Raw genomic sequence first — 12,408 nt, forward strand, 5'->3', positions numbered from 1 at the left:
GCCAGAGGAAGCCCAAAGAGCTAGCCTAGGATACTGGTGAGGGGTTCCTAGAGCCAGTAAGGTTTAAAGTAGAATTTCCACAGAGTCCAGGTGAGGAGCTGAGGTGTGATGGTTGGTATGGGGAGTGCCGTGTCTGAGGTTTGGTGGGGTCTCCCCAGCCCTGTGTCTCAGTCTCAACTTTGCACCATTGGGAACTTTAATTTCAGTTGCCTCCAATGGAAGAGAGCTCAGTGAGGCTGACTCACAATAAACAAACCTCCCAGAGACTGAATCATACATCAAAATGCCAATTTGTTTTTCTGAAAGGGAAGTATATTTGGCAAACTAAGCCTCACTGGCAGCCTGCTTTAGGGCCAGAGACCCAGAGTCTGAGTCTCAGTGCCACATCATACCAACTAAGGAACTTGGGCAAACCTTTAATCCTCTATGAGTATTGGTTTCCTCATCTAAAAACAAGAATAGTCATGGCTACTTAGAGTTGTGGTGAGGATTAAGTGAGCTATTGCATGGAAAAGTGCCTCATTTCTCTGTTTTCAGTCACTAAGTCGTGTCCAACTCTTTGTGACCCCATGGACTGCAGCATGCCAGGCTTCCCTGCCCTTCACCATCTCCCAGAATTTGCTCAAACTTATGCCCATTGAGTCAGTGATGCCATCCAACCATCCAACCATTTCGTTTCTCTGTAAGAATATCTATACATGGGTTAATGCTTTCTTTTTATCTATCTTATTTATTTATTGGGGGGCTTAGTTGGGCACACAGGATCTTCATTACATCTTGTGGAATCTTTTGCTGAGGCACACAGACTCTCTATTTGTGGTGCGCAGGCTTCGGTTGTTGCTATATACAGGCTTACCTGTCCCTTGGCATGTGGGATCTTAGTTTCCAGACCAGGAATCAAACCCATGTCCCATGCATTGCAAGGCAGATTCTTAACCATCAGTCCATCATGGAAGTCCCAAATTAGTGATTTCTTAAATTTGTATTTATCTTTTAATAGATGGTAAACACACATAGTACAAAAATTCAAAGGTACCAAAGAATTTTAAATCAACAATGAGTCTTTTTCTTTCTCCCCACCTTTGCCTCAATTCTCACCTACTCAGTTCCCCTCCTGGGAAGCAAAATAAAAATTATCATGAATTAAAGCTTTTTAAGTCATAAAAAAAATCATGACTTTTTAAAAGTTTCTTTTAAAAAAAGATTTTGTTATAAAAGCAACTTGTGGATTTAAAAATAATCCAGAGAGAACACAAGGAAATACAATGAATACTTTTATTTTCTCCCAAGCTGTCCAAGCTTGGGTGGCTTGGGCAGCTTGGGAATAAAATGAGTCTCCTGCATTGGCAGGCAGATGCTTTACTACTGTGCCACCTGGGAAGCCCGTGTTTCTTTAAAGGATAACAATTACTGCTGGTTCCTGAAGCACCTTTCAAGGGATGGTTTTCTTAGGAGAGGTTACAAATGAGAATGTGCAGGATTAATCAGGGAATGGGCAGAGGTGGTGGGAAGTTCCCAGGGGACATTTCTATCAACTTAGGGCCATGGAATGAATTGCCTTCCTCCACTCCAGGGAGATTTATCATCCATCCACCCACCCATCCAGCCATCATCCAACCACCCACCCACCCACCAATCCATCCATCCAACCCTTACCGGCTGGGCCCTCTGTTAAGTGCTGTGGGGAATACAAGGATGAGTTAGTGAAGCATACTCTCTCTCTTGCATCATCTATCAGTGAGACAAAAGACACAGATCCATGGATTTATGCAAGCCTAAAAGGGACAGGAGAGGTCCCCTATCATACCACCCACCTGCTATCACTACGCTTTCACAGCCAAGGAAACTAAGATCCAGAGAGGAAATGTGACTTGCCTCAAATCACACAGCAAGGGAACAGCTGGGCCAGGGCTAGGAGGCAAGTCTGGGGACACAACCCTAGGGTAAGATGGCAACTGATGGAGGAGAGAAGTGGGCCTGGAGGGCTGTGGCCACCAAGAGGAGAATCCAGCCATCCTAGAGAGGGCCAGAGCACTCCAAGAAGCCGGCAGAGAGAGCTTGAGGAAAAGAGCCAAGGTAGGGAGCATGGCAGTGTCCAGGATTCATTCTGGCTTCCTCCAGATGTTTGCCAAGGAGAATCCAGAGCCAGGTGGGGAGGTAGGTTGGGCAGGAGTTTCCTGTCCAGTCAGAGGGGCTCTTCCTTGGGAATCCAGCAGCCATGGGCCCAGACACCCAGGGCACTCCTGGAGTTGTGCCATGCACAGCTCTCTTCCTCAGCACAGCTGGAGAGGGATGGGCCGAGCCTGGCCTTGTGGCTCTTTGTCCTGGACCCCTCCACCTCCTTCCCTCCCCTGCCCCATAACAACATCCTTCCACCGAGGTTTGGGGAGACCCCCCAGGTCTGCTCCTGACACCTCCACCAAACACACCTCTAATCAGATGCCCCCCACTGGGGTCTCTGCTCCTTTGTTTGGGGTTGTCTCACATCCCTTCACCCTTTGCCCTCTCCTCGGTCCAGTCAGGCGCCCTGGGGAGGCCTCGACATCCCTCCAGTTCACTAGGGTTCCATGCAGAAAAAGGCTCACTGTGCAATCACATTTGCAAAGTCAGCTTCTGGGCAGCCTGCATCGATCAAGGTCTTAGCTGTGAAATGAATGGCCCACCCGAATCTGGATAAGTGAGGATTATTAAAGGAACTGTTTACAAAAATTTGCACAAAGTGGGGAAGCCATAGGATTTCTTGTAGTTAACCGTGGGTGAAGGTTACCAGAACCCTGAAGGAGAGTCATGGAGAGAGGCTGCCAGGAGAGCAATGCGGAGCCTCAGTCAAAGGACATACCTAGCCCATGGCTACCCCACAGGGAGAAAGCTGGTGGGCTAAATATCCCAACTCACCCCCCTCCTTTCCTTTGATCTTCAGACAGGGCTTCCTATTGGCCAAATCCAATGGGAAGTGGGAGGGTGAAGAAGCCCATTGGTGCAGTTCACACTAGTCATCCCTGGACTGCTCTGCAGGGAGGGAAAAGTGTGGGGTGGGTGTGGAAGAGCAGACGGGAGATCCCTTGTGCAGCCACCATGGCCTCATTCATCTCTGACCTTCCTTCATGCCCTCCCGAGTCCTCCAGGCTCTGTTTCCTGTGACAGGATCTCCTACCTGTCTCACAGAAAATTTCTCTTTCTTCCCTCCTCTGCCTCATGACTCAGGAGCCCTCTGTTCTCCTTTCCTGTGTGGCCTGATGATTATTGTTGTTGTTGTTCTTATTTCGTTGCTAAGTCATGTCCAGCTCTAAGCAACCCCATGGACTGTAGCCTGTCAGTCTCCTCTGTCCATGGGATTTCCCAAGCAAGAGTCCTAGAGTGGGTTGCCATCTCCTTCTCCAGGGGATCTTCCCCACCCAGGGATCAAACCCGCATTTCCTGCATTGCTGATGGATTCTTTACCACTGAGCCACCAGGGAAGCAGCACACTGGTGGTATCCAATAATTCCAGCCTTTATCACCCCTTCCCCTGACCACATCAGGACAGAACAGACTGGCCAGTCTCAGGCCAGTCCTCTCACACAGTAGGGGCTCAGGAAGGAGCAAGCGTGAGACCTTCTTCTGGAATGAGCTGCTGCCATGTGTCCAGTGGGCTGCGCCCTGGTTAGCACTTCTCCGGCTCAGGCATGCCTGGAGGTGCTGGCTCGCATCCAGCTGAGCCACTGGGGCTTGGCCAGATGGCAGCCGGCAAAGCTGAGGCTGGCTCAGAGCCACAGGCCCAGCTTTGGAAATCTGGCAATGCGTGGCCCACGGAGGCTGCATGCCCACGAGCACCTTGAGGAATGGATGGTACAGCCCTGCCCCTATCTGGGCTGTGGCTCACCAAACCTAAGCTTCAGGTTCCCCCTTGTATCTTGCAGGGGCTGTGGGACATCAATACCGAGCAGAGGAGGCCAAGAGGCAGGAGACTGGGCTCTGTCCAGCCCTGTCCTAACATAGCTCGTCTTAGAAAAATTGCTTCCTCTTCTGGGTGGAATCCTTTTTCCAAAGTGAAATCCTTTCCCCAGTATAAAACTGGTTCAAGCAAAAGTGAAGTCTCAGAGCCCCCTATCAAGTCTCCTTATCACCAGCTTCTCCCCCAACCCCATTTCAAGCATCAGTCCTTGGGGCAACTTTTTAGAATCTTGGGAGTTTCACAGAAAATGGTTTGGAAACTCTGGCCCATACAGTCCCTAAGAGGTCGCAGGCAGCTCTCACATGCTATGAATACAGAAAAATAGACAAAATTGTTACCATATCCTGCCATGTGCCCATGACCCAGATTCAACAATTAACAACTCATGGCCAGTCTTCTTTCATTACTGTCCTCATCCACTTCCTCCTTTCCCATATTCAGTTCAGTTCAGTCCAGTCGCTCAGTCGTGTCCGACTCTTTGCGACCCATGTGTCGCAGCACGCCAGGCCTCCCTGTCCATCACCAACTCCTGGAGTTCATTCAAACTCATGCCCATCAAGTCGGTGATGCCATCCAGCCATCTCATCCTCTGTTGTCCCCTTCTCCTCCTGCCCCCAGTCCCTCCCAGCATCAAAGTCTTTTCCAATGAGTCAACTCTTTGCATGAGGTGGCCAAAGGATTGGAGTTTCAGCCTCAGCATCAATCCTTCCAATGAACACCCAGGATTGGTCTCCTTTAGGATGGACTGGCTGGATCCCCTTGCAGTCCAAGGGACTTACAAGAGTCTTTTACAGCACCACAATTCAAAAGCATCAGTTCTTCGGTGCTCAGCTTTCTTCACAGTCCAACTGTCACATCCATACATGACCACTGGAAAACCATAGCCTTGACTGGACAGACCTTTGTTGGCAAAGTAATATCTCTGCTTTTGAATATGCTATCTAGGTTGGTCATAACTTTCCTTCCAAGGAGTAAGCGTTTTTTAATTTTATGGCTGCAGTCACCATCTGCAGTGATTTTGGAGCCCCAAAAAATAAAGTCTGACACTGTTTCCACTGTTTCCCCATCTATTTCCCATGAAAATGGGACCAGAGGCCATGATCTTAGTTTTCTGAATGTTGAGCTTTAAGCCAACTTTTTCATTCTCCTCTTTCACTTTAATCAAGAGTTTTTTTAGTTCCTCTTCACTTTCTGCCATAATGGTGGTGTCATCTGCATATCTGAGGTTATTGATATTTCTCCTGGCAATCTTGATTCCAGCCTGCGTTTCTTCCAGCCCAGCATTTCTCATGATGTATTCCCATATTACTTCAAAGAAAATCTCAGACATCATGTCATTTCCCCTGTAAATATTTCAGTTTGTATCTCTAAAAGATTAGGATTCATTTTAAGTATATAACCACAGTGCCATTATCACACTTTAAAATATCTCATCAGAATTCATATTTCCAATTGTTTATTTATAGGGTGTTTGTTTGTTTACAGTTTGTTAGAATCAGGGTCCACATGAGGTCCACATATTGCAGTTGATTGAGAAGCCGTTTTGTCTTGTTCTGTGAATTGTAAGTGGCCAGTGAAGGTCAGGGTGGCCAGATTTTATGTGCTTCTCTGGAGACAGTGAAGGTATTCCCAGGAGCCCTGAGGGAGAATCTCCTCTGACCTGAACCTCTAAGGGAAAAGGCCAGACTGAGGCTCAATTCTGTGGCTTCCCACCAAGAAGCTGTAACTGTCTGTTTGTGAGAGGAGGGGGAATGGTAAGGTCAAACTCCAGAAGAGTGGAAGCCTCACTGGTGATGAGAAGGACCCAGAAGAGGATGGATGCTACAGAGTCCCTGGAGGCAGGAGCCTGGGGTCTAACCTACTGGTAAAATTGACTATTAACTGAAAACATTTCCTTTGGTATCTGCTGGAACACAGGACTTTGCTGGAGGCTGAGATGGCTGAAATGAATGGCGAAGCTGTCTACCCTCCAGGAGCTCAGAGCTCTTCAGCAGACAGATGGGCACATTGTATATTTAACCTCTAGACTTCAATGAGTGATCTGTAAAATGGAAATAATACCACCTTACTTATTAGACCACCAGGTTTCTATGAGAACTCTCCTAGGTATAAATGGGATTTTATGAATAGGAAAAAAAGGGACAAACTATACCTAACCCTAACCCCTAACACCTAACCCCTAATTAGGGGAGGTGGAGGAGAAGGAGGGCTGGCTGCCAACCTGGTGGAGGGATGAGGAATATTCACAAAGGCACCAGAGTCCTCAAATCCTGGGTTTACTCATTACCAGCCAGGTGGCCTTGAGCAGGATGTCTCCACCATTGGTTTCACCCCAGTGCCTTCCTTGGGGCCTCAGTGTTTTGGAAATGATGGAATTCAGGAAGTATAGAGTGGGAAACTCTTGCCCTCCAATGATTTTCAGACAGAGTCGAATGTCTCGATTTGGAGTGTAGCCCCATGAAAAGCCTGGTTTCTGCTGTCCATGGTACCAAACTCTTGTCTAGGCTTCACTGCTTCAATCTTAGGACTCTGGGTGTGTTGAATGAGGCATTTCTATGCTCTGGAGGCTGTCTTGAACTTTGTGGGATATTTAGTGGCATATTTGGCCTCTACCCACCAAGTGTCAGCAACTCTCCCAGGTGTGACAACCAGAAATGTCTCTAGACTTTGCTAAATGTCCTCTGGGAGGCAGGAGCCCTCCTAGCTGAGAACCACTGGTCTAGGCTAGAGGGATGCTATTCCTCTGTAAAGATATGTGAGTATGTGCCCTTCCTTTTGACTCTGCACTTCTGACTGGCACCTCTGATCTGTTTCTACTTCCAGAATGTTCCCAGGGTGTCAACCCTTCTTACTGCAGTGCACCTTAAAAAAAAACTTCTCTTAAAAATAAACAACTTCAATGGCCCTCTTGGCCACACTTAATACATGCAAAAATATGGTAATTGTGTCCACGGTAAGCACATTTGCCCTTGATTGATACAAACTCAGTGTCAGGAGAAGGAGTAGGCAGGTCACTTGAGGAGCCTCTTTGACCCAGCGCCCCACCTGGCAGACAGTGTCTGCTGCCACTGTTAAGCTCTGTCATGTAGCTTGCCTCTGTTTTTCCATCCACTTGGAAAAGAAAAAAGGAAAGACTTGTCTTAGAGCATTGTTTTCCTGGAGCCAGGGCCTCCTCTAGGTGATAGCACAGCTCCCTGAAGGTCTAGGCTCAAGTCAACCACTCCATGGAGTGGAAGCTGGGGACAGGGGATGGAATCCTGTCATTTGACCTTGGGCAAGCTATCAACCTCTGAGCTCAGAAAAGGATTAAATGAGAAACTGTTTGTAAAAGAGCTACATAGCACAAACTGCCCCACAAATCTTCGTTAGTATTGTTATTATCTGTTGCTCTAAACGAGGGAATGAATAATATCACCCAGTCATTGCACCCCCATCCCTTGAGTGCTGGCAGGCTACATGGAATTCAATATCTGCCTCTCCATTTTCAGACCCCAGCACAATATTACTTATGTGATAGACCTTCCCTGTTGGCCCTGAGCAGAATTCATATTTCTCCCTCTATGCCCATGATGCCTGGTCTGTTATTGACCTAAATTCACTAGGTTTTAATTATTCATCAAAGCAGCTTGTCTCCCCTTCCAGTCTGAACATCTTAAGGGCTATGGCCCTGTTATATTCATCTTTATTAGCTTTGGCATCTAATAGCAACTGGCATATAGTTGCTGCTCATTAAATGTTTGTTGAATGAATGCACAGATTGAGTAATTAACACCATGTCCCCCAATGTTCATGCAATTTTATAAGCTGCTCCCTCCATGAGGCCACATTCCTGACCTCATACTTCAGAAGCATTCTAGTGCTATCCAAGCATGATCTGCCTGCAAACTATTTGTCGCCAGTTGTGACAAGGTAGATGCAGAAATTGAGAGTAAGCATGTAAAAAATTTTAAGCAATTTGATAGAGTAGCTTTATGTCTATTGGATCTAATAATTTTTAAAATTGGGCTTTTCCTTTGTATTTTTTTCTTATTTTTGTAAGTCATGAGGTCAGAAATTATAATAGATTACAGTTACTGAGTTCTTATTATGTTCTGAATATTAGGTCTCTATGTCTTTCTCATTGCTTCCTTTTTCTAATAATTCAGTTCCTACTATATTTTGCAATTGTATCATTCTGCAACAGATTAGAAATTTAAAAATCAAGAACTGGTTTTTCATCACAAGTGTTCTGAGACATAGAGCTTCAGACCATGGACCTCACTGGCTAAGCCAATGGCAGAGGAGGGCTTGCTCAGTTCCCTCTCACTGGGTCCCTCCCATTGCTACCTGTTCTCATATCTGTATCTCCTACTGTTTGGAAGGACATGGCATTGTCTTTTATTCCTGTTTGGATTCCTCATATTTCTCTTTTCTTCCAAAACTGGCTGTTTCAATGGATGAAAGCTGATTCGGTCTGGGCTCGGACAGGAAGAAGAGAGGGCAAGGGAAGGGTCCAAAGAGAGTTTGGCTGGGAAGGAAAGGTCTGGCTGGGGAGAAGATGCTAGAATGGAGCAGAAGGCAGTCCTGAGGAGGATTGAAAAGGCTGCTAAGGAGACCAGCCGGAGCCATAGGCTGATTGGCTGAAGCGGCTGGGGTTGAGGAGGGGAAGGGCAGAAAGGGCCCTTGAAAGTGGGAGGAGGCAATCTCAGGACAAATAAAAAGGGATATAGAATCCTTTTACAGAAGGAATGTTAAACCTGAGGCTGTCATAACCTCCCTGAGGTGGTCAAAACTATAAATATGTAGGTCGTGGAGAGATTCAGAAGGCCCCCTCTTCCCACTCAGGGCTGGAGTCAGTGTGGAAGTTAAGTCAGTGAAATCAACGCAATCAACCGGAGGGGAAGGGGCAGGGGGATGAAACGTGCCATCTGCAGTTTCCCCTTCAGAGAGAAGGTCTGAATCCCAGGCCAAAAAAGGCCGGAAGAGCAAGCAAGACTTGATTACAGCCTGATCGATGGCATTAGCATATTTAAAGATCATGTCAAGGAGAGAACAGAAGGGGCTCGGAAAGGCAAAATGGTGTTGATTAAGCACAGAGAAACAGAATCTGGAAATCTGGAGCTGTCTGGTTCTTGGAGAGTCAGCTCCAAGGTCAACCAAGGCTGGGTAGCAAGGGCTCTGCAGGGCTGGGCAAACCTCCCTTAAGACCTGCCAGCTTCCTCTCCTCTGATTCCACAGTCCATCGCTGCTGTGACTGTCTCATCAAGAATTCGACTTTCCACAAAGAACTGCCTAGGGGAAGGGAACTCGCTGCCCGTGCATTTGAGCATCTGGTCCACTCGAAGATGATGATCGTGGTGGTGGTGATGGCGGTGATGACGCCTAACCTTCACTAAGCCAGGCATCATTCCTAGCCATTTACAAATATCAACTTGTTTAAACCACCATTTAACCTATGAGGTAGGTATTCCTAGCTCCAATATAGAGATGAGATACTTGAGGCAGTATGAGATAAGTTTCCAGGTTCATACAGCTTGTAAGCAGAAGAGCAAAGACTCAATCTCAGGCTGACTCCAGAATCTAGTGTGTGCATGGGTCTAAGTCACTTCAGTCTTATCCCACTCTTTTTGACCCTAAGGACTGTTAGCCCGCCAGGCTCCTCTGTCCATGAGATTCTCCAGGAAAGAATACTGGACTACCTTGCATTTCATTTTTGTTGAAAACAATAAATTGGCAACCTAGTTGGTGCATCCATCTCTTTGGGGTTGGTTGGGGTGAGTCTGTGTCAAGCTCAGCACGACCAGCTCCAGGGGCTCAGATGGTAAAAAATCTGCCTGCCAGTGCAGGAGACCCTGGTTCAGTCCCAGGGTCAGGAAGATCCCCTGGAGAAGGAAATGGCAACCCACTCCAGTATTCTTGCCTGGAGAATTCCACAGACAGAGGAACCTGGCAGACTACAGTCCATGGGGTCACAAAGAGTCAGACACAATTGAGCAACCAAACACACACACAACCAACTAGGGGTTTTCAAGACTCAGGACCATGTGCTTTATTTAGAAAGTGCCACCCAGTGTAGCTAAGCTAGTGTGACCAGTTGGTTTCCTGGGCACTGCCCCTCCCCATTTCAGAGCCCCAAACCCATCCGGTCCCAGCCCTGGGGACACTTTGACCTGGAAATCAGGAGGCTAAGAACTAGGCTCACCAGCTATGTGAGTGTGGACAGGCCACCACTGGTCTATGCGCCTCAGCTTCCTCACAAGGCATCTTACAATAACTCCCTGTCTAAATGAAGAAGCAGTGGACCCATGAATGTGCTGAGAAGTGGGTGGAAGGAAGGAGGCGGGTGGGCGCGGCAGTGCACAGAATCTCCAGGGAGGTTAGATTCTGAGTTGGGTTGCAAAGTCAGCGGACCACCATTCTGGGAGTGTGGTCCACCCTGGGTGCTCAGGGTTCCTGGTGAGGGGTTGCTCCTGGCGCTGCAGGAGGAGGATCTGCGGGGTAGTTACATTTTTTTACTCGCCTTTCGGCTCTGGTGGAAGGAAGGAAGACATTGAAGTCAAAAGTTCTGTCCATCTGGAAGAGCCGCTGGAGGGGAAAGTCTTTAGGGGCTGGAGAAGTCGGGAGCTGCTTCCCAATGCTTGGGGGCGGGATGGGGAGCTAGGGAGCCAAGGTGGATGGGGGCCAGGAGGTCTGGCGGGGCGGCTGACCCTACCCTGAGCGCTCGGCCGAGAGGGGGCGCTGTGGCCTACTCCTCGCCCAGTCCACTGGATTCCCAGCCGCTATCCCCTGCAGCGCAATGCGCGCTCGGCTTTCCCCCTCCTCCGCGGTCAGAGGGCGGCTAGTCCTGCCCGGCACCGCCATCTCGCCTGCTCTTGGGGTTCCTAGGTTCACCTCCTTGCCGGGACCAAACTGGGCAGGCGCTTAGTTAGTAGAATGAATTTACAAACGAATGAATGAATGAGAAGGGTTCCTCCCTCAGAGCTGTCACACCTCAGCGCGCTCCTGGCGTGTCAGTGCCAAAGGCGCGGGGATCTGGCCCTCGCCCCGCTGAGGTGGGGGCGGCGGGGACTTTCTCCCCGCCCCGCGGCAGGGAGAGAACTGCCCGAACGCAGCGCCCAGCTTCACCCGGCTTCCGCGGCGGCACTGCTCAGTCCGGGCTGCCCTATTCCCCAGCCTCCAATCGCTTCTCTCTTGTAGATTGACCTGGGCCCCCCCAGGACCCCCTCAGACTCTCCTGGACTCCTCGGGCCCCAACCTGAAAGCCGGCGGAAGGAGGGAAGCTGCCTCCTCTCCCCCCCCCCCCCCCCACCTCCCCAGCTTCTCCCCGGGCTGCGGCGGCCGCCAGCGCTGCCAGTGCGCCCCGCCGATTGCCGCAAACCCGGCTCGAGGAAAGGGGGTCAGCGCCGTTAGGGCGCGGGGAGCCGCCCCCGGAACGAGCCGGGGCGGAGGAGGCGGGCCGGGGGAGGGAGCGGAGGGGCGAGGCGCTGAGGCGGGAGCGGAGGGGAGGGCAGAGGAAAGGAGGGGAGGGGACGCCCAGGCGAGGGGGCGGGGAGCCGCGGCGAGTGTCGGCGCGGACCGAGGGGGAGACGGCGGGGGCGAGGCTGGCTCCCGGCGGGCGAGAGGCGGCCGCGGGCCGGGCTGAGTCCGGAAGCGGCGGCTGGACTTGCCCGGGAAGAGGAGAGCGAGAGCCCTCCGGGCCGGGCTGCGGGGCCGGGGAGCGCGGAGCCGGGCACCTCCGCCACCGGCGGCGACACAGAAGCCGCCCGAGCCCGCCCCCGCCGGGATGTCCCGGGGACCCAGGCTTCCAGCGCGGTGACCGAGCGAGCCCGAGGATGGGACGGCGCCCGCAGCTCCGGCTTGTCAAGGTAAGAGCGAGCCAGTCCGCCCTCGAGCACCGGGGGCCCCCAGTTCCGGGCGCAGTGGGCAGTGGGTGTGAAGCGGACGGTGTGATTGGGTGTCACTGAGCAGAACTGTGCCCAGGTCCGGGGGCGGCCGGGGTGTGAGGGGCAGGCCAGCTCCCTCTTCTTGGACCTCTGGAGCCGGCGTTGAGCGGTAAGGGGAGAACTCAGGTGAAAAAAAAAAAGAAAAAAGAAATCATTGTGGCGAAGCTTCGGGAATGTTGGCTGGTGTTGGGGGGTGGGAGTCGGGGGGGTCCGCCCACCCCGGCAACCAGCTCTGCGAGGGAAATCGCTCTAGGCTTTGGGAACCGACTCAGGGTTCCTCTTCCCACCCGTCCCGTGTAGACCGGGGTCCCGGGACAGGAAGCTCGGGAGGGGACAGAGGGTTCCCCATCTGCCCCAGCGCGCCCCCGCCCTGTTCCTGGGAGCTCCTTCCTGCCCCTGAAAGTCCGGGGAGATAAATGTCCCCCGCGCCTGCGAGCCCTGGATCAATATCGCAATCTCCGGAGAGCCAACCGAGCATCCGGCGGTAGTTACCGTTCCGCCGCCGCCGTCGCCGCCGCCGCCGGCCCGCCGGCGGGATCGCAGCGCTCGCTC

General features: G+C 51.0%; 1 protein-coding gene across 3 annotated transcripts in view; it reads left to right on the forward strand.

Moving 5' to 3' along the window:
• The first annotated feature begins 11,474 nt into the window (after window positions 1-11,474).
• Window positions 11,475-12,408, forward strand: part of CRHR1 (corticotropin releasing hormone receptor 1) — a 59,454-nt gene continuing 58,520 nt past the window's right edge. For 2 of the 3 annotated variants that reach the window (XM_027973948.3, XM_027973949.3), the window contains exon 1: window positions 11,475-11,778. In XM_027973948.3, coding sequence (XP_027829749.1) covers window positions 11,746-11,778 — 33 coding nt within the window. In that variant the 5' untranslated portion in view covers window positions 11,475-11,745. 3 annotated transcript variants of the gene reach the window in all.

Source organism: Ovis aries, chromosome 11 (assembly GCF_016772045.2).
Source record: "Ovis aries strain OAR_USU_Benz2616 breed Rambouillet chromosome 11, ARS-UI_Ramb_v3.0, whole genome shotgun sequence".
NCBI classification, from domain to species: domain Eukaryota; kingdom Metazoa; phylum Chordata; class Mammalia; order Artiodactyla; family Bovidae; genus Ovis; species Ovis aries.